We start from the raw sequence: 21,336 nt of genomic DNA, 5'->3' as shown, positions 1-21,336 counted from the left end.
GCATCATGGTTTTTGGTAGTTATCATTGTTATAGGGGAACCATGGTTGTCGGTAACTATCATCGTTATGGTGGCATCATGGTTTTTGATAACAATCATTGTTATGGTGGCACCATGGTTTCTGGTAGCTTTCATCGTTATAGGGGCACCATGGTTTTTGATAACTATCGTCGTTATGAGGGCATCATGGTTTTTGGTAACAAGCATCGTTATAAGGGCACCATGGTCTTCGATAGCTATCATCGTTATAGGGGCATCATAGTTTTCAATAGCTATCATCATTATGGGGCACCATGGTTTTCGGTAACTATCTTTATGGGGCAGCATGGTTTTTGATAACTATCATCGTTATAGAGGCACGCTGGTTTTTGATAACTATCATCGTTATGGGGGCACCATGGTTTTTGGTAACAAGCATCGTTATAAGGGCACCATGGTTTTCGATAACTCATTGTTATGGGGCACCATGGTTTTCAGTAACTATCATCGTTATAGGCGCACCATGGTTTTCGATAGCTATCATCATTATAGATTTAGATTGTGAGCCCCATTGGGGACAGCAATGATAATGTCTAGAAAAACTGTAAAGCGCTGTGGAATTTGTTGGCGCTATATAAAGAGACTTTTATTACATTTTTATTATTATATAATAGGGGCATAATAGTTTTCAATAACTATCATCGTTATGGGGGCACCATGGTTTACAGTAACTATCATCGTTGTGAGGGAACCATGGTTTTCTGTAACAATCATTATTATATGGGCACCATGGTTTTCGGTAACATCATTATGGGGGCACCATGCTTTTTCAACAACTATCATCGCTATGGGGGAACCAGTGTTGTCGGTGATTGCCATCATTATGGGGGCACCATGGTTTTCGGTAACTATCATCATTATGAGGGCACCATGGTTTTCGGTAACTATCATCATTATGAGGGCACCATGGTTTTCGGTAACTGTCATTATGAGGGCATCATGGTTTTCTGTAACATCATTATAGGGGCACCATGGTTTTGGTAACATCATTATGGGGGCACCATGGTTTCCGGTAACTATTATCGTTATGAGGGCACCATGGTTTTCGATAACTATCATTGTTATGGGGGCACCATGGTTTTCAGTAACATCATTATGGGGGGGCACCATGGTTTTCGGTAACATCATTATGAGGGCACCATGGTTTCCGGTTACTATCATCCTTATGAGAGCACCATGGTTTTCAGTAACATCATTATGGGGGGGCACCATGGTTTTCGGTAACATCATTATGGGGGCACCATGGTTTTCGGTAACATCATTATGGGGCACCATGGTTTTCGGTAACTATCATCGTTATAGGGGCACTGGAATCTGTACGACCGCCATCATAGATCACCACTTTCCTAGGAACGCTGGGATCCCGAGATGATGGCTTTTATGGCTGCCTCACTGCCTGGCACTCCACTTACCACAGATAAAACTAAGAAATGACTGATTAGTGACCTACTTGAGGTATAAGGACGCCTGAAGGTCCCTGGTGAGTGCAGGCTCTGAGGAGGCAGCCTGGCTGTGCCATGCCTGTGGTGGGCACAGGTGCCATCTCCCTATGGGCAGAGCCCTGTGCTCCTGCTCTTCCACACAGGACTGCTATGAGGGCAGGCACTGCCTCCTTCTCCTTCCCGCCCCCGATGCTGCTGCTGCTGCTGCTGCTGCCGGCGGACAGCCCCTAGCTGTCATGTCACAGACACCTCCCACGTTAGCCCCGCAGCCAGCGCGCCCTCTGGTGGACGTCGTCGTGCAGTGAGCAGGGCAGGAGCTGGGACCGCTCCGCTCCACTCGGCTCCAGAGCTGGTTGTGGCAGCCGCCGCCGCCTGTGATTCTGCGCACACTGACACCGGAGTCCCTGTCATTCTGCCGCTGCACGCACTGCCCGCCCCGGTCCCGGCATGGCTTCTGGGGACCTGTATGAGGTAGGCAATGCCCTCTGCTCCGCTCCTCCGTCCAGGGGTCGTATACAGAGGGTGCAGCTGCGCCAGGGGAGGGGGCTCGGTGCACTTTGCATGTGCAGGCCTTGGGAAGGGACGACACCTATGGCATTAATGGGGGGTCTTCAGGTTTAAACAACCTGGTAAAGTCGGGGGGAGGTGAAGGTGGCGTTGGCATGGCTGTACGGTTTCCAGGTGGTCTTTTCTCCATGTCCATGGACCTGTGTGACTGTGACCACACAAGCTGACCTGTTGACTGCTGCAGCACCTCTTGGCTGTCAATCATATTCCAACTTTTAAAAAGTCCTCAGCTCTCCATCCCTTGTAGAAAAGATTGACAGGTTTGCTTTTCCAGGTGGCAGGAGGATGGACTGCTATCCATTTGCAGCTTGAAAGAGGTTCTGCAGCAGCCGGGTTCAGGATTTGGAAGGATAAATTGAAGTTTGAGGGCTCCTTAGAGGCTGCGTAGTCAGATTATTGGGGGTGCCGTGTGCTTCTCCATCCACATTCTGTGAACTCTGACTGCTGCAGTCATTTTTTTTTACCTTTTATAAGTCGCAGTTCAAGTTTGTTGAATTTTCTAATATTTTTTGTGATTTACGGGTAACGCAGTCTTCCGATGGCAAAAGAGGTGCTGCAGCAGCCAAGTTATCATGAGGGTTTACCAGAAGTATGGTTGGCACGTAGGATTACTGAGTGGTCTCGCAAAGATTGGGCAGCGCAGAGAGGGATCTGTACTCGTGGGCAGGATATTGATTGACAGCTCGTATGAGGTGCCGCAGCAGCTTTGACTCCGCTTTAATATTTGCCACCTGACTAGCCATGGTGACCTCCGTCCTACAGGGTAGAACAATATTGTGGTCGCCTTCTTATCCGGGGATGAAAAACTCCCAGTTCTCGGGCTACTGGTCTCCCCAAGATTTTGAATGCAACTGGAGTCCAACTCCGTATTGGGCATAAGTTGGATCGTGCCAGTGCCACCTCCCTTTAAAAATGTATGTAGCCTATCCATTTCCTAGCTTTGGGAAGCCGGCGTACAACCAGTATGGCGCCATTACTGCTTTCGAATGAGTTAGCCTTTGCCCTTGCATTGGCTTAGAACTAGTTCCTCTTAATGGGGACGTTCAGAATTTGACAATCATTGCTTATTCCCTCCCAATAAAACAGTGCCCCACCTATTCACAGGTTGTTTTTGGTACTGCGTATGTTGGAGCTCAGTTACAATACCAGACACAACCATGGACATGGTAGTGCCAGCCATTTAAAGAGGACAGTCTCTGAATTCCAAACATCAGTCCTTGGTTTTTCCTAACCTAGTATCCACTAATACAGGAGCCATTACTGATTTCCTGTTCCTGACTTTCCTAGAGGAATGAAGGCTTTTGAGATGCCAGTCTGGATAGGAAATGGACAGATATGTTGGATTTCAGTGTCCAATCCATATCGTGGAAATACTGGTGGATTAGTCCCTTTAAGAGGGACTAATCTTGTGTCCCTTCACACGCATATCCTACCCAATCCAAATGTTTTAAGTAGTGGATCATGTAGAAAACATGCTCCGAACTTGCAAGGTGAAAAGGGGTTCCTGGATCAAGAACTATTATTAACTTGGGAAATGTTACACTTAGAGGGAACTTGCAACCAAGCTAAGTGTCTCGTTTTGCTCTTATCTAATTATCACTGATTCCCTGAGTATGCCATTGTTTTGGTTTTTTACAGTCCGTCATACGGTTCCCGAGATATGGACCTTTTTATATAATGATAATTTTTCATAGGATCCTCTGGGGCGTGTCTTTAGGCTGCTCTGCATAATTGCCCTGTAAGCACCGCCTCCACGGTACATACCATGGAAAATTGCACTAAATAAAAAGGCCAATATCTCTGGAACCGTATGGCAGATTTTAAAATAGTAAAAAACTGAATATTCAGGGGGGGCAGTGAGAATGATACAAGAGCAATAACTAGCCACTTTCGACCCTTTAAAGGGACTGTCTATAACCATTAGAAAGCTTTAGCCGATTTACTTATGGATAAGTAATGCTAAAGCATAGATGGTGTTCACGAGTGTAATGGATAAATGATACATCATACACCCTCCGACCATGTTATAAATCAGGAAGCACTGACACTGAGATTCCTGTGACAAGATGATGTGTCGTTATTTTAGAAACTCAAAGGACAGGATGAGATTGATTTATCTTTTTTTTACCTTGAAATGTTCAGAAAAGTCCGGGAACAAAATCAATTTGTCCATTACCAAGTTTATCATATAAATCGTTTAGAGATCCATCTGGTTATGCACTTGAGCAGTGTCGGACATAGCCTGATCTTACCCGGAGGGGGGACACATACTGTACATTATAGACTGCCCCCATATGCTAAATAGGCACCTCACACGCTTGTGGTCTCTAAACTACAACTCCCAAAAGGAACTGACCGACACATGGTAAAAAATAATATTCATCTCTATAAGTTTATTTTATGAAGGACTTCAGTTGCGGTCAGCTCGTTCTGGTGAAGAAAGGCAGATGAGTAGGAGGGAAATGAGGGGATGTAGCTACACATCTCATAGGAGACTCATATTGTCTGCGAGTCCTGGCCATTAAGCAGGACTGTGGAGTCGGAGCCCATTTTGGTGGAGTCGGTGTCATGGAAATTGAGGAGTCTGAGTTGGAGGTTTGGCTTACTGACTCCACAGCCTTGGCAGGGCTGTGGAGTCGGAGCCCTTTTCAATGGAGTTGGTGTTATGGAAATTGAGGAGTCAGAGTCGGCTGTTTGGCTTACCGACTCCACAGACCTGTCATTAAGTTCAACCTGTGGTCCATTGATTGACGTAAATGGAACATCATCTGCATAGAAGAGCTGAAAACTGGCGAATGTGCGGCATATGGGCATAGGCATCAATTTTCGTCAACTCATGCGCCTGTAATGATGACCCAGAAAGGTCGGCAAATACGTAGATTAACGTTGATTATTCTACAAGGGCAAACAAGCATGCTCAAATTTTCAGCTCTGATTCTGGAGAACCTTGCCCTGTTCTGCTTTATCTATGATTGAGCACAGTGTAATACTCAATATCGCCTGAGGTGGCGCTACAGGAGACGTGAATACTTGCTTCCGGGCTTCCTTGCAGATTACAGCTGATCATCAGGGATCTCATGAGCTCATTGTCAAATTAATTTTCCAACATTTTGGGATTGTCTTTAGAGGAGAATCTCTTTAGCAGGCACCAAATAATGGTAATCAATTTTGAAGAGTTTCTTAAGTCTTTCTTTTCATAAACCAGTCGTAATCCGAAATGCATGGAAATAAATTGCGCCAAAGTTACATGGTAAAACTGCCGCAATTTTGGATGGTCTAAAGACAGAAATTGAGATTGGTACCAATTTCTGGCTTGGGTACATTAGAGGTCAAGATTGTACTCACACTCATTGGGTGTACTTTAGCTCCAGATCTCCACCAATACTCTAGTCTCAGTGTTTTGGATGCAACGGTGTCGTGAATCCGCAGCTCACATCAACGCTGCAGCCAGTCAAGTGCGTTCAATGGGCTCATCTACGCTGGCTGAGCTGAGTGATTGGCTGCAGTGGTGATAACAAGAATTGTTCAGTGAAGTCAGCGACTTGTGCTGTCTACATTGACCTAGCCGCTGAGCTCAGTGACTACCTACAGTGGTGATGCGAGCTGTTGACGTGACATCACCTCTGTAGCCAAATCACAAAGACCGGAGACGGGGCACTGCACCTAGAGAGTGTTTGCCTGTACATTTGGGGTATAAAAGTGGAAAATCCCTTTAAGCAATGCTCTATTTCACCAGCAGTGGGCGCCCCAGAGGAGGCGTATGGTCAGACATCTCTAGGTAAGAGCCGATCAAAATAAGACCTCGAATGACAGCCATTTATAAGGACATTTCCGTACAAGGGACACGTTGTGCATTTACATTTTAGTGTTCTCTTTTTTAATGTCCTCAATAAATCTGTAAATTCTGAATATTATTACAATTTTTATCCATGTATGTGATGATTGATCATTTCCTCCATTTCTGAATATACCTCATGTATAAAACTATATAAGATAAAATAAAATGTGGCTGTTAATCGCACGGAGCGGGCTTGGATTTTTGCGATGCTTTATACCATTTATTTCTGCAATAATATTGTATGACTTCATGGCAGTTAAGGGTTTGACTAGTTTATTGTTAATAAAGTTTATTGAAAGAAGAATTGACATTCGCGCCTGTTGTGTATTATTATATTCTGGAGACGGCACAGTGCACGTTCGCCACAGTCCTTGTGATCTGGTTTGCGTGATGTACTGCCACATGAAATTCCTCAAATTTATCAAAACGGTCAAAAAAAAATAAGGCCATCTTTGTTGCCCACGGCAACCAATCAGAACTCAGATTTCATTTCTTAAACTACTCTAATGAAATAGAAGCTGTGCTGTGATTGGTTGCTATGCCGTAGCAAGGAGAAACATGCGAGAAGTATTTCTCCTTGGACCCGACTCTTATCTTCAAGCAATGTCTTCTTGGAAATGCCACAGCATTTTAGAATAAAGCAAAGCTCTCTGAAATAAGGGAGTCTGTCTGGATTTCTTGGTGCCCTTGGTTTGGGTATCATGAAACTTCTGTTTCTCTTTAAAGTGAGTGTGCTCATGGCAAAAAAAATTAACCCATTAACCCCTTCATGACCCAGCCTATTTTGACCTTAATGACCTGGCCGTTTTTTGCAATTCTGACCAGTGTCCCTTTATGAGGTAATAACTCAGGAACGCTTCAACGGATCCTAGCGGTTCTGAGATTGTTTTTTCGTGACATATTGGGCTTCACGTTAGTGGTAAATTTAGGTCGATAATTTTTGAGTCTATTTGTGAAAAAAATAGAAATTTGGCAAAAATTTTGAAAATTTCGCAATTTTCACATTTTGAATTTTTATTCTGTTAAACGAGAGAGTTATGTGACACAAAATAGTTAATAAATAACATTACCCACATGTCTACTTTACATCAGCACAATTTTGGAAACAAAATTTTTTTTTTGCTAGGAAGTTATAAGGGTTAAAATTTCACCAGCGATTTCTCATTTTTACAACGAAATTTACAAAACCATTTTTTTAGGGACCACCTCACATTTGAAGTCAGTTTGAGGGGCCTATATGGCTGAAAATACCCAAAAGTGACACCATTCTAAAAACTGCACCCCTCAAGGTACTCAAAACCACATTCAAGAAGTTTATTAACCCTTCAGGTGCTTCACAGCAGCAGAAGCAACATGGAAGGAAAAAATGAACATTTAACTTTTTAGTCACAAAAATGATCTTTTAGCAACAATTTTTTTATTTTCCCAAGGGTAAAAAAAGAAACTGGACCCCAAAAGTTATTGTACAATTTGTCCTGAGTACGCCGATACCCCATATGTGGGGGGGAACTACTGTTTGGGCGCACGACAGGGCTCGGAAGAGAAGGAGTGCCATTTGACTTTTTCAATGAAAAATTGGCTCCAATCTTTAGCAGACACCATGTCGCGTTTGGAGAGCCCCTGTGTGCCTAAACATTGGAGCTCCCCCACAAGTGACCCCATTTTGGAAACTAGACCCCCCCAAGGAACTTATCTAGATGCATAGTGAGCACTTTGAACCCCCAGGTGCTTCACAAATCGATCCGTAAAAATGAAAAAGTACTTTTTTTTTCACCAAAAATTTATTTTAGCCTCAATTTGTTCATTTCCACATGGGCAAAAGAATAAAATGGATCCTAAAATGTGTTGGGCAATTTCTCCTGAATACACCGATGCCTCACATGTGGGGGTAAACCACTGTTTGTGCACACGGCAGGGCTCGGAAGGGAAGGAGCGCCATTTGACTTTTTCAATGAAAAATTGGCTCCAATCTTTAGCGGACACCATGTCGCGTTTGGAGAGCGCCTGTGTGCCTAAACATTGGAGCTCCCCCACATGTGACCCCATTTTGGAAACTAGACCTCCCGTGGAACTAATCTAGATGTGCGGTGACCACTTTAAACCCCCAAGTGCTTAACAGAAGTTTATAACGCAAAGCCGTGAAAATAAAAAATCATTTTTCTTTCCTCAAAAATGATGTTTTAGCAAGCAATTTTTTTTTTTCGCAAGGGTAACAGGAGAAATTGGACCCCAATAGTTGTTGCCCAGTTTGTCCTGAGTATGCTGGTACCCCATATGTGGGGGTAAACCACTGTTTGGGCGCACGTCGGGGCTCGGAAGGGAGGGAGCACCATTTGACTTTTTGAACGCAAGATTGGCTGGAATCAATGCTGGCGCCATGTTGCGTTTGGAGACCCCTGATGTGCCTAAACAGTGGAAACCCCTCAATTCTAACTCCAACACTAACCCAAACACACCCCTAACCCTAATCCCAACTCTAGCCATAACCCTAATCAAAAACCCTAACTCCAACACACCCCTAACCCTAATCCCAACCCTAACCACAACCCTTACCCCAACACACCCCTAACCATAACCCTAACCACAAGCCTAATCTTAACCCTATTTCCAACCCTAGCTCTAATTCCAACCCTAACCCTAAGGCTATGTGCCCACGTTGCAGATTCGTGTTGAGATTTTTCCGCAGCATTTTTGAAAAATCCGCAGGTAAAAGTTTTACCTGCGGATTTCCAGTGTTTTTTGTGCGGATTTCACCTCCGGATTCCTATTGAGGAACAGGTGTAAAATGCTGCAGAATCCGCACAAAGAATTGACATGCTGCGGAAAATATAACGCAGCGTTTCCGCGCAGTATTTTCCGCACCATGGGCACAGCGAATTTGGTTTTCCATAGGTTTACATGGTACTGTAAACCTGATGGAAAACTGCTACGAATCCGCAGCGGCCAATCCGCTGCGGATCCGCAGCCAAATCCGCACCGTGTGCACATAGCCTAATTCTAAGGGTATGTGTGTTAGGGTTTGCGGAACGCACCGAATATATTTATTGATGGGATTGGTGCATTCGCAACCCGGGATCCACCGTGCAGGAAAGATCCTGCTGCTAAGCACAATATGGCGGTATGAACCAGCTCTGTTAACTTCACAGAGCGGCCGAGAAAGCAAAGCTCTGTGCCCTGTTAGACTCTCACAGAGGCACAGGCTAACTACCCAGACGAGAGCAGTCAGTGGTCATGCATGCACACAACACTCCTCGCCGGAGGTGCCAGCATTCTAGGGGCTTATTTCAGCCAGGTCCCTGAACACATTCAAGCACATGACCACAGTGGCGCAAAGCACGTAACTTTGGAAGATACTAGCGCATGGCTGTGCGGCCATGCGAGCCTTAAATAGCTGCAGCACGTATAGGACCTTCCTAAAAAGGACCAATGAGAGACTGCTACAGAGCCTGCGAACCTACAGGACCTTCCTAGAAGGACCAATAGATTTGGCTGCAGTACCTGAGCATGTGACCCTTGATCTCCACTGAGAAATCTTACCCTGGGCATGCTCAGTGTGTGCAAAGCAGGACTTAGTCCCAGAAAAGCCGGCTCGCCGCAGATCAGTGCAGGGTACAATAGCAGAGCCTGGAGAGGCAGCAGTAACCCTTTGCATAGAATCAGGCTCAGTGAGACGCTGGGACCGACGTCTCCGCTGAGCAGGCTCCACTGCGGCCGATGGAGAATGGGAGACCGCAGCAGACACGGATCGAGATTCCCCCTGTGCAGCAGAGGAAACTCGACTCCTAACATTCCCCCCCCCCCCTAGGCCCCCCCCCCCTTGAGCCTCGCTACGCTCAAAAGCCGCAATAAGCAGCGGAGCCCGAATGTGCTCCACAGGCTCCCAGGTTCTATCCTCTGGACCGTGACCCTTCCAATCCACCAGATAAAATTTCTTGCCACGTACCACCTTGCACCCCACGATAGCATTCACCTCAAACTCATCTGTGGATGAACTCGATGTCCTGGCAGATGACTCAGAAAACCGGGACAAATGAACCGGCTTTAAGAGGGAAACATGAAAGGTATCGGTGATACCAAGGCGTGGAGGAATAGGCAAACGGGAGACCACAGGGTTGACCTGTTCCAGAACCTTGAACGGGCCAATGTAGCGAGGCGCAAACTTAGTGGACTCAACTCGCAGCCTGATGTTACGGGCGGAGAGCCACACTAAGTCGCCAGGAGCAAAGGTCGGAGCGGGGCGCCGGTGTGTATCTGACGAAACCCTCATTCTCTCCTTGGAGGCCCGGATGGCATTCTGTGTGCGATCCCAGATGTCACGTGCCTCCACCACCCAGTCTGCCACCCTAGAATCGGTGGATGACACGGGCATGGGCACAGGGACACGTGGATGCTGGCCGTAATTGAGGAGAAAAGGAGTCTGACCAGTGGAATCGGCTACGGCATTGTTCAATGCAAATTCCGCCCAAGGTAGCAAAGATGCCCAGTCATCCTGCCTAGCAGAGACAAAATGTCGCAAGTATGTCACCAGAGTCTGGTTCATTCTCTCTACCAACCCATTCATCTCGGGATGATATGCAGAGGAGAGATTCAGCTCTATGCTGAGTAAACGGCAGAGCTCTCTCCAAAACCGAGACGCAAACTGGGGACCCCGGTCGCTGACAATTTTATCAGGCATTCCATGTAGGCGGAAAATATGTTTAATGAACAACGCCGCCAAGGCCCGTGCAGAAGGTAACCGTGGAAGCGGCACCAAATGCACCATCTTGGAAAAATGATTGGTGACTACCCAGATAACGGTGCAGCTACGAGACTTGGGTAAGCCCACCATGAAGTCCATCCCGACCATTTCCCAGGGCCTGTCTGCCACCGGCATGGGGTAAAGTAACCCAGCAGGCCATTGCCGAGGAGACCGATTCTGTGCGCAGGAGACACACGCCCGAATATAGTCCCTGACGTCACGAGCCATATGCGGCCACCAGTACGTCCTCGCCAAAAGCTCAGATGTCCTCTTGGTCCCAAAATGTCCACCGACTCTGGACGAGTGAGCCCAAGAGAGAACCTCCGGTCGCAAATTCGCTGGTACGAAAGTCTTGCCCGGGGGCACGGACTCAAGCGAAACCGGAGCCACAGTTCTCAGGCTCTCAGAAGGGACAATAAGCCGAGGCTCCTCCTCCTCCTCCTCAGATGACGCTATGGAGCGGGAGAGAGCATCGGCACGAGTGTTCTTCTCCCCGGAGAGAAAATGGAGAGTAAAATGGAACCGGGAGAAGAACAGGGACCATCTAGCCTGGCGAGAATTCAGCCGCTGGGCCGTCTGTATATACACCAAGTTCTTGTGGTAAGTGAACACTTGGAAGGGAAAGCGAGCTCCCTCCGAGAGGTGTCTCCACTCTGAAAAAGCCAACTTCATGGCTAGCAACTCCCTGTCCCCGATGGAATAATTCTTCTCCGCTGGTGTGAAGGTCTTGGAGAAAAAGAAGCAAGGATGCTTCCGACCTTGAGCATCCTTTTGGAAAAGGACTGCTCCAGCACCAACGGATGAGGCATCCACCTCCATGATAAATGGCTTATCTACATCGGGATGATGTAGGATGGGAGCGCTAGCGAAGTGTGACTTAATCGAGAGAAAGGCCTTGGAGACCTCCTCTGACCACAACTTGGGATTTGCTCCCTTCTTGGTGAGGGCAACCAAGGGAGCTACCAAAGTTGAGAAGTGTGGAATGAACTGGCGATAGTAATTAATGAACCCCATAAAGCGCTGCACCGCTTTAAGAGAATGGGGTACCTGCCAGTCCATCACAGCCTGTAGCTTGGCAGGATCCATAGCCAAACCCTGGGCAGATATGATATAACCAAGGAAAGGCAAGGACTCCTGCTCAAACACACACTTCTCCAACTTGGCGTAGAGGGAGTTTGCCCATAAGAGGTCAAAGACTTTGCGAACATCTCTCCGATGGGGGTCAATATCTGGAGAGTAGATGAGAATATCATCCAGATAGACTACGACCGAGGTGGTGAGCATATCCCGGAAAATGTCATTCACAAAGTCTTGGAAAACGGCTGGCGCATTACAGAGCCCAAAGGGCATCACCAGGTATTCATAATGCCCATCCCTGGTGTTAAAAGCTGTCTTCCATTCGTCCCCCTCACGGATGCGAATCAGGTTATAGACACCCCGCAGATCTAATTTTGTAAATACCCTTGCTCCCCATAGCCTATCAAAAAGCTCAGAAATCAGGGGTAATGGGTACTTGTTCTTAACGGTGATAGCGTTAAGACCCCTGTAATCTATGCATGGACGTAAGTCTCCTGTCTTCTTCTGTACGAAGAACCCTGCCCCTGCAGGTGACACTGACTTCCTAATGAATCCTCTTGCCAGATTCTCTTGGATATACTGAGACATTGCCTCCGTCTCCGGGAGAGATAACGGATAAACTCAACCTCGGGGAGGCTCAGCACCAGGCAAGAGGTCAATAGGACAGTCATAGGGGCGGTGAGGCGGAAGGGTCTCCGCAGCCCTTTTGGAGAACTCGTCTGCATAGGGCCAACAGTGTTTGAGGAGAGAGGAAAGATCTGCGGGTACCTGAGTTGTAGCAACCTGAACGCACTGCCTCTGACATCTACCCTCGCAGGATTTACTCCATCCGAAAATTCTCCATGAGGACCACTCTATATGAGGAGAATGGTAGCGTAGCCATGGTATCCCCAACAGGACCTCATCAATGCCCTCAGGAATGACTAATAGGGAGATAATCTCCTGATGTGATGGAGACACAGGATAGGAATGGTTTGGTGGGTAATCTGAGAGGGTAGTGTCGACCCATTTACCACTCGAACGGTTACTGGTTTGGCGAGCATAACCAGGGGTATTGCGTGACGCTTGGCGAAAGCGGATGACATAAAATTACCCTCCGCCCCAGAGTCCACGCATAGCTCTACCATATGAGTGGATGGGCCAAAGGTAATTGTCCCCTTGAAGGACAACTTTGAGGCAAACGACGCCGTGTCTAGTGTACCTCCTCCTACTGCCACTAGACGCTGATGTTTCCCCGACCGCTGAGGACACTTGGAGGCAAGATGTCCTGACTGCCGGCAAATATGACAGACCTTATGTGCACGAGCAGACTGGGACTTGGGTCCCGCTCGTGTCACCTCTATGGCCTCATGTGACTCGGACGCCTGGACTGGAGATTCCAGAGGTCTGGCGAAGGTGGGAGCCAGCCGAAACCTCTGCCTACATTGGGCTCGCTCCAACCCTCGCTCGTGAAAATGAAGGTCTATCGAGTTGATACAGCTATGAGCTCCTCCAGTGTGGCGGGAATCTCCCTAGTAGCCAAAGCGTCCTTCACATGGTCAGCCAGCCCCCTCCAAAATACGGGAATGAGGGTTTTATCCGGCCATTCCAACTCAGACACTAACGTCCGGAAGGTAACCGCAAAATGGCTGACCATGTCTGAACCCTGAGTCAAAGCCAGCAGCTGGAGCGCTGTATCATGGGTGACTTGAGGTCCTACAAAGACCTGTTTCAGAGTGTCCAGAAACCGTGGAACACTCCGCACCACATGATCGTTGCGCTCCCACAGTGGCGTAGCCCACTCCAACGCCCTGTCCGACAAGAGAGAGATTATAAATCCCACCTTTGCCCGCTCTGTGGGAAAACGTGCAGCCAGGAGCTCGAGGTGTATACCACACTGGCTCACGAAACCCCTACAGGACTTACTGTCCCCAGAGTATCTCTCAGGCAATGGAAGGTGAGATATGGTCGGAACAGAGGTGGCAGTGGGTAAAGCTGCTGCAGCCACGCTAGCAGCCTGAACAGCTATTGCGGTAACATCCACCGCCGAGGTTGCACGCTCAAGAGAAGTCAACCGACCCTCCAGCAGCTGGATGTACTCCTGCAACCGCTGTTCATCCGCCATTACTTAGCCAGATCCTGGCGCTAGTATACTGTTAGGGTTTGCGGAACGCACCGAATATATTTATTGATGGGATTGGTGCGTTCGCAACCCGGGATCCACTGTGCAGGAAAGATCGTGCTGCTAAGCACAATATGGCGGTATGAACCAGCTCTGTTAACTTCACAGAGCGGCCTAGAAAGCAAAGCTCTGTGCCCTGTTAGACTCTCACAGAGCCACAGGCTAACTACCCAGACGAGAGCAGTCAGTGGTCATGCATGCACACAACACTCCTCGCCGGAGGTGCCAGCATTCTAGGGGCTTATTTCAGCCGGGTCCCTGAACACATTCAAGCACATGACCACAGTGGCGCAAAGCACGTAACTTTGGAAGATACTAGCACATGGCCGTGCGGCCATGTGAGCCTTAAATAGCTGCAGCACGTATAGTACCTTCCTAAAAAGGACCAATGAGAGACTGCTACAGAGCCTGCGTACCTACAGGACCTTCCTAGAAGGAGCAATAGATTTGGCTGCAGTACCTGAGCATGTGACCCTTGATCTCCACTGAGAGATCTTACCCTGGGCATGCTCAGTGTGTGCAAAGCAGGACTTAGTCCCAGAAAAGCCTGCTCGCCGCAGATCAGTGCAGGGTACAATAGCAGAGCCTGGAGAGGCAGCAGTAACCCTTTGCACAGAATCAGGCTCAGTGAGACGCTGGAACCGACGTCTCCGCTGAGCAGGCTCCACTGCGGCCGATGGAGAATGGGAGACCGCAGCAGACACGGATCGAGATTCCCCCTGTGCAGCAGAGGAAACTCGACTCCTAACAATGTTCACATGCTGCGGAAAACGCTGCGTTTCCGCAGCTGCGGGTCCGCAGCAGTTTCCCATGAGTTTACAGTTCAATGTAAACCTATGGGAAACAAAAAACGCTGTGCACATGCTGCGGAAAAAACTGTGCGGAAATGCAGCGGTTTACATTCCGCAGCATGTCACTTCTTTCTGCGGATTCCGCAGCGGTTTTACAGCTGCTCCTATAGAAAACCGCAGTTGTAAAACCGCAGTGAAATCCGCAGAAAAAACGCGGTAAATCTGCGATAAATCCGTAGCGGTTTTGCACTGCGGATTTATCAAATCCGCTGCGGAAAGATCCGCAGAGGACCAGAATACATGTGCACATAGCCTTACCCTAACCCTAATTCTAACCCTAACCCTAGTTCTAACCATAACCCTAGTGGAAAAATAAAAGTAAATATATTTTCTTCATTTTATTATTGTCCCTACCTATGGGGGTGATGAAGGGGGGGTTCATTTACTATTTTTTTTATTTTGCTCACTGTGATAGTTTTTATCACAGTGATCAAAATGTACATGGAACGAATCTGCCGGCATGCACCCGCCATTTTGGAAGATGGCGGCGCCCATGGAACAGACGGACGGACACCGGGAGGCTTGGTAAGTATGAGGGGGGGATCGGAGCATGGGGGGATCGGAGCACGGGGGGGAGCGGACAGGAGGATGGGGGAGCGGACAGGCGGACTGTTATGATCTGGTGGCCTAAGAGCAGCATGAGACATACTCTGGAGAAGGTGGTACCTGTACTGACCGCAGACCCTGAACTTAACACCTCAACTAGAAGTAGCCGTGGAATGTACCTAGCGCTCCCTAGACATCTCGACACAGCCGGAGGACTAATTACCCCTAGAGATAGAAAAGGGAAAACTATCTTGCCTCAGAGAAAATCCCCAAAGGATAGACAGCCCCCCACAAATATTGACTGTGAGAGGAGAGGGAAAAAACATACACAGACTGAAATGAGAATTTAGCAAAGGAGGCCACTTCTAGCTAAATAGAAAGGATAGGACAGAGTACTATGCGGTCAGTATTAAAACACTAGAAAATATCCACCACAGAAAATACAAAATCTCCACAGCTAACTAAAGATATGGAGGGTATATCTGCATCTCCAGAGATACCAGCTTGGCTAAACAAATCCTTATACAGACCAAGCTGGACAAGACAAAAACATGAAAAAGAACTGAACAATAAGGCCACAGCATGTGGACAGCAAAAATCAAGGCCAGAACTTATCTTTGTTGAAATGAACTGCAAAGCAGAAGAGACCAGGCAGGGATGTGAATCCTCCAGGAACAATGGACAACTGGCACTGACTAAAGGGTGAAGCAAGACTAAATAGCCCAGTCAAAATTGCAAAAAGTGAACACACCTGATAAATGCTGCGATTCAGAGACAGCAGCGCTACCACTTACAACCACCGGAGGGAGCCCAAGAGCAGAATTCACAACAGTACCCCCCCCCCCCCCTTGAGGAGGGGTCACCGAACCCTCACCAGAGCCCCCAGGCCGATCCGGACGAGCCAAATGAAAGGCACGAACCAAATCATCAGCATGAACATTGGAGGCAACAACCCAAAAATTATCCTCCTGGCCATAACCCTTTCCATTTGACAAGATACTGAAGCTTCCGCCTCGAAAAATGAGAATGCAAAATCTTCTCAACCACATACTCCAACTCCCCATCAATCAACACTGGGGCAGGAGGATCAACAGAGGGAACAACGGGCACCACACATTTCCGCAATAAAGATCTATGAACAACATTATGGATGGAAAAAGAGGCTGGAAGGGCCAAACGAAAAGACACTGGATTGATAATCTCAGAAATCCTATAAGGGCCAATAAACCGAGGCTTAAGCTTAGGGGAAGAAACCTTCATAGGGACATGACGGGAAGACAACCAGACCAAATCCCCAACCCGAAGCCGGGAACCAACACACCGACGACGGTTAGCAAAACGCTGAGCCCCCTCCTGAGACAACACCAAATTGTCAACAACATGAGCCCAAATTTGCTGCAACCTGTCAACCACAGAGTCCACCCCAGGACAGTCAGAAGGCTCAACCTGCCCCGAAGAAAAACGAGGATGAAAACCAGAGTTACAAAAGAAGGGTGAAACCAAGGTAGCAGAACTAGCCCGATTATTAAGGGCAAACTCGGCCAATGGCAAGAAAGCCACCCAATCATCCTGATCAGCAGACACAAAGCATCTCAAATAAGTTTCCAAAGGCTGATTAGTTCGCTCGGTTTGGCCATTTGACTGAGGATGAAATGCGGAAGAAAAAGACAAATCAATGCCCAGCCTAGCACAAAAGGCCCGCCAAAACCTAGAAACAAACTGGGAACCTCTATCGGACACAATATTCTCCGGAATGCCATGCAAACGAACCACATGCTGAAAAAACAACGGAACCAAATCAGAAGAGGAAGGCAACTTAGGCAAAGGTACCAAATGAACCATCTTAGAAAACCGGTCACAAACCACCCAGATAACTGACATCCTCTGGGAAACCGGAAGATCCGAAATAAAATCCATAGAAATATGCGTCTAAGGCCTCTTAGGGACCGGCAAAGGCAAAAGCAACCCACTAGCGCGGGAACAGCAAGGCTTGGCCCGCGCACAAGTCCCACAGGACTGCACAAAAAAACGCACATCCCGTGACAAAGAAGGCCACCAAAAGGACCTACCAACCAAATCTCTGGTACCAAAAATCCCAGGATGACCAGCTAACACAGAACAATGAACCTCCGAAATCACTTTACTAGTCCATCTGTCAGGAACAAACAATTTCCCCACCGGACAGCGGTCAGGTTTATCAGCTTGAAATTCCTGAAGAACCCGTCGTAAATCAGGGGAGATGGCAGAAAGAATCACCCCTTCCTTCAGAATACCGACCGGCTCAAGGACCCCAGGAGAATCAGGCAAAAAGCTCCTAGAGAGGGCATCAGCCTTAACATTCTTAGAACCCGGAAGATACGAGACCACAAAATCAAAACGGGAGAAAAACAGGGACCATCGGGCCTGTCTAGGATTCAGCCGTTTGGCAGACTCGAGATAAATCAGATTCTTATGATCGGTCAAGACCACAATACGGTGCTTGGCCCCCTCAAGCCAATGTCGCCACTCCTCAAATGCCCACTTCATAGCCAACAACTCACGATTGCCGACATCATAATTGCGTTCCGCAGGCGAAAACTTTCGAGAAAAGAAGGCACACGGTTTCATCAAGGAACCATCAGAATTCCTCTGAGACAAAACGGCCCCTGCCCCAATCTCAGAAGCGTCAACCTCAACCTGAAAAGGAAGAGAAACATCTGGCTGACGCAACACAGGGGCAGAAGTAAATCGGCGTTTAAGCTCCTGAATGGCAGAAAAAGCCGCAGAGGACCAATTCGTCACATCAGCGCCTTTCTTCGTCAAATCGGTCAGGGGTTTAACCACACTGGAGAAGTTGGCAATGAAACGGCGATAAAAATTAGCAAAGCCCAAACATTTCTGAAGGCTCTTCACGGATGTGGGCTGGATCCAATCATGAATGGCCTGAACCTTAATCGGATCCATTTCTATAGATGAGGGAGAAAAAATGAAGCCCAAAAAAGAAATCTTCTGTACTCCAAAGAGGCACTTAGACCCCTTCACAAACAAGGCATTATCACGAAGGATCTGAAATACCATCCTGACTTGTTTCACATGAGACTCCCAATCATCTGAAAAAATCAAAATATCATCCAAATATACAATCATGAATTTATCAAGATAATTCCGAAATATATCATGCATGAAGGACTGAAACACAGATGGAGCATTAGAGAGACCGAATGGCATCACAAGGTATTCAAAATGGCCTTCGGGCGTATTAAACGCAGTTTTCCATTCGTCACCCTGCTTAATACGAACAAGATTATATGCCCCTCGAAGGTCAATCTTAGTAAACCAACTAGCCCCCTTAATCCTAGCAAACAGATCAGAAAGCAAAGGCAAAGGGTATTGGAATTTGACCGTGATCTTATTCAAGAGGCGATAATCAATACAGGGTCTCAAGGAGCCATCTTTTTTGGCAACAAAAAAAAAACTTGCTCTCAATGGTGAAGAAGATGGCCGAATATGCCCCTTCTCCAAGGACTCCTTAACATAGCTCCGCATGGCGGTATGTTCTGGCACAGACAGGTTGAAAAGTCGGCCCTTAGGGAACTTACAGCCTGGAATCAAATCAATAGCACAATCACAGTCCCTATGCGGTGGAAGGGAACTGGACTTGGGCTCATTGAATACATCCTGGAAATCTGACAAAAACTCAGGAATTTCAGAAGAGGGGGAGGAGGCAATTGACATCAAAGGAACGTCACCATGAACCCCCTGACAACCCCAACTAGTCACAGACATAGATTTCCAATCTAATACCGGATTATGCACCTGTAACCATGGGAAACCCAGCACAATAGCATCATGCAAATTATGCAACACCAGAAAACGACAATCTTCCTGATGGGCTGGCGCCATGCACATGGTCAGCTGTGTCCAAAACTGAGGTTTATTTTTAACCAACGGTGTAGCATCAATGCCCCTCAAAGGAATAGGACTCTGCAAAGGCTGCAAGGGGAAACCACAACGTCTGGCAAATTCTAAGTACAGTAAGTTTAGAGCGGCGCCTGAATCCACAAATGCCATGACAGAAAATGACGATAATGAGCAGATCAGGGTCACAGATAACAGAAATTTAGGTTGTACAGTACTGATGGTAACAGAACTAGCGATTCTCTTGGTACGCTTAGGGCGATCAGAAATAACATGAGCAGAATCGCCGCAGTAAAAACACAACCTATTCTGGCGTCTGAATCCTTGTCGTTCAGCTCTAGACACAATCCTATCACACTGCATAGGCTCAGGACTCCGCTCGGAAGACAATGCCATAGTGTGCACAACTCTGCGCTCGCGCAAGCGCCGATCAATCTGAATGGCCAGAGACATAGAATCACTCAGACCAGCAGGCGTGGGGAACCCCACCTTAACATCTTTAACGGATTCAGAAAGACCCTTTCTGAAGATTGCCGCCAAGGCATCCTCATTCCATTTAGTCAGTACAGACCATTTTCTAAACTTCTGGCAATATGATTCTGCCGCTTCTTGACCCTGAGACAGGGCCAACAAGGTCTTCTCAGCATGATCCACTGAATTAGGTTCGTCATACAATAACCCAAGCGCCTGAAAAAAAGGTGTCTACATTAAGCAACGCCAGATTCCCATGTTCCAGGGCAAATGCCCAATCCTGGGGGTCACCACGCAGCAGAGATATAACAATTTTAACCTGCTGGATGGGATCACCAGAGGAACGGGGTTTCAGAGCAAAAAACAGTTTACAGTTATTTTTAAAGCTCAGAAATTTGGACCTATCCCCAAAAAACAAATCAGGAGTTGGAATTCTAGGCTCTAAAACCGGAGTCTGAACGATATAATCGGAAATACCCTGTACTCTAGCAGCAAGTTGATCCACACGAGAAGCCAATCCCTGAACATCCATACCAGCGCCGAACTCCTGAGCCACCCAGAGGTAAAGAGGGAAGAAAAAAAAAAACACAACAGACTACAGAAAAAAAAATGGCTCAGCACTTTCCTTCCCTTCTTCTGAGATGCGGTTAACTCATTGTTGGCCAGTTGTACTGTTATGATCTGGTGGCCTAAGAGCAGCATGAGACGTACTCTGGAGAAGGTGGTACCTGTACTGACCGCAGACCCTGAACTTAACACCGCAACTAGAAGTAGCCGTGGAATGTACCTAGCGCTCCCTAGACATCTCGACACAGCCGGAGGACTAATTACCCCTAGAGATAGAAAAGGGAAAACTATCTTGCCTCAGAGAAAATCCCCAAAGGATAGACAGCCCCCCACAAATATTGACTGTGAGAGGAGAGGGAAAAAACATACACAGACTGAAATGAGAATTTAGCAAAGGAGGCTACTTCTAGCTAAATAGAAAGGATAGGACAGAGTACTATGCGGTCAGTATTAAAACACTAGAAAATATCCACCACAGAAAATACAAAATCTCCACAGCTAACTAAAGATATGGAGGGTATATCTGCATCTCCAGAGATACCAGCTTGGCTAAACAAATCCTTATACAGACCAAGCTGGACAAGACAAAAACATGAAAAAGAACTGAACAATAAGGCCACAGCATGTGGCAGCAAAAATCAAGGCCAGAACTTATCTTTGTTGAAATGAACTGCAAAGCAGAAGAGACCAGGCAGGGATGTGAATCCTCCAGGAACAATAGACAACTGGCACTGACTGGCACTGACTAAAGGGTGAAGTAAGACTAAATAGCCCAGTCAAAATTGCAAAAAGTGAACACACCTGATAAATGCTGCGATTCAGAGACAGCAGCGCTACCACTTACAACCACCGGAGGGAGCCCAAGAGCAGAATTCACAACAGCGGACGGAGGGGAGCGGAGCACAGGACGGAGGACTGGGAAGGAGATTGGTGGGGGGGAGGGCAGATCAGGTTTCCAGCCATGGCCGATGGTATTGCAGCGTTGGCCATGGCTGGATTGCAATATTTCACCACTTTTCATAGGTGAAATATTACAAATTGCTCTGATTGGCTGTTGCACTTTCAACAGCAAATCAGAGCGATTGTAGCCACGTGGGGCAAAGCCACCCCCCCGGGCTAAAGTACCACTCCCCCTGTCCCTGC

General features: G+C 47.4%; 1 protein-coding gene across 1 annotated transcript in view; it reads left to right on the top strand.

The window, feature by feature from the left end:
* Positions 1-1,541: 1,541 nt before the first annotated feature.
* CDYL2 (chromodomain Y like 2) overlaps positions 1,542-21,336 on the top strand; it is a 139,711-nt gene continuing 119,916 nt past the window's right edge. The window contains exon 1 of the mRNA XM_077288360.1: positions 1,542-1,951. Within this exon, the coding sequence (XP_077144475.1) occupies positions 1,928-1,951 (24 nt within the window). The 5' untranslated portion in view covers positions 1,542-1,927. The remainder of the gene's footprint in view (positions 1,952-21,336) is intronic.

Source organism: Ranitomeya variabilis, chromosome 2 (assembly GCF_051348905.1).
Source record: "Ranitomeya variabilis isolate aRanVar5 chromosome 2, aRanVar5.hap1, whole genome shotgun sequence".
Classification (NCBI taxonomy): domain Eukaryota; kingdom Metazoa; phylum Chordata; class Amphibia; order Anura; family Dendrobatidae; genus Ranitomeya; species Ranitomeya variabilis.
Note: the sequence above shows the minus strand (reverse complement) of the source record. Positions and strands in the feature narration are given on the sequence as shown.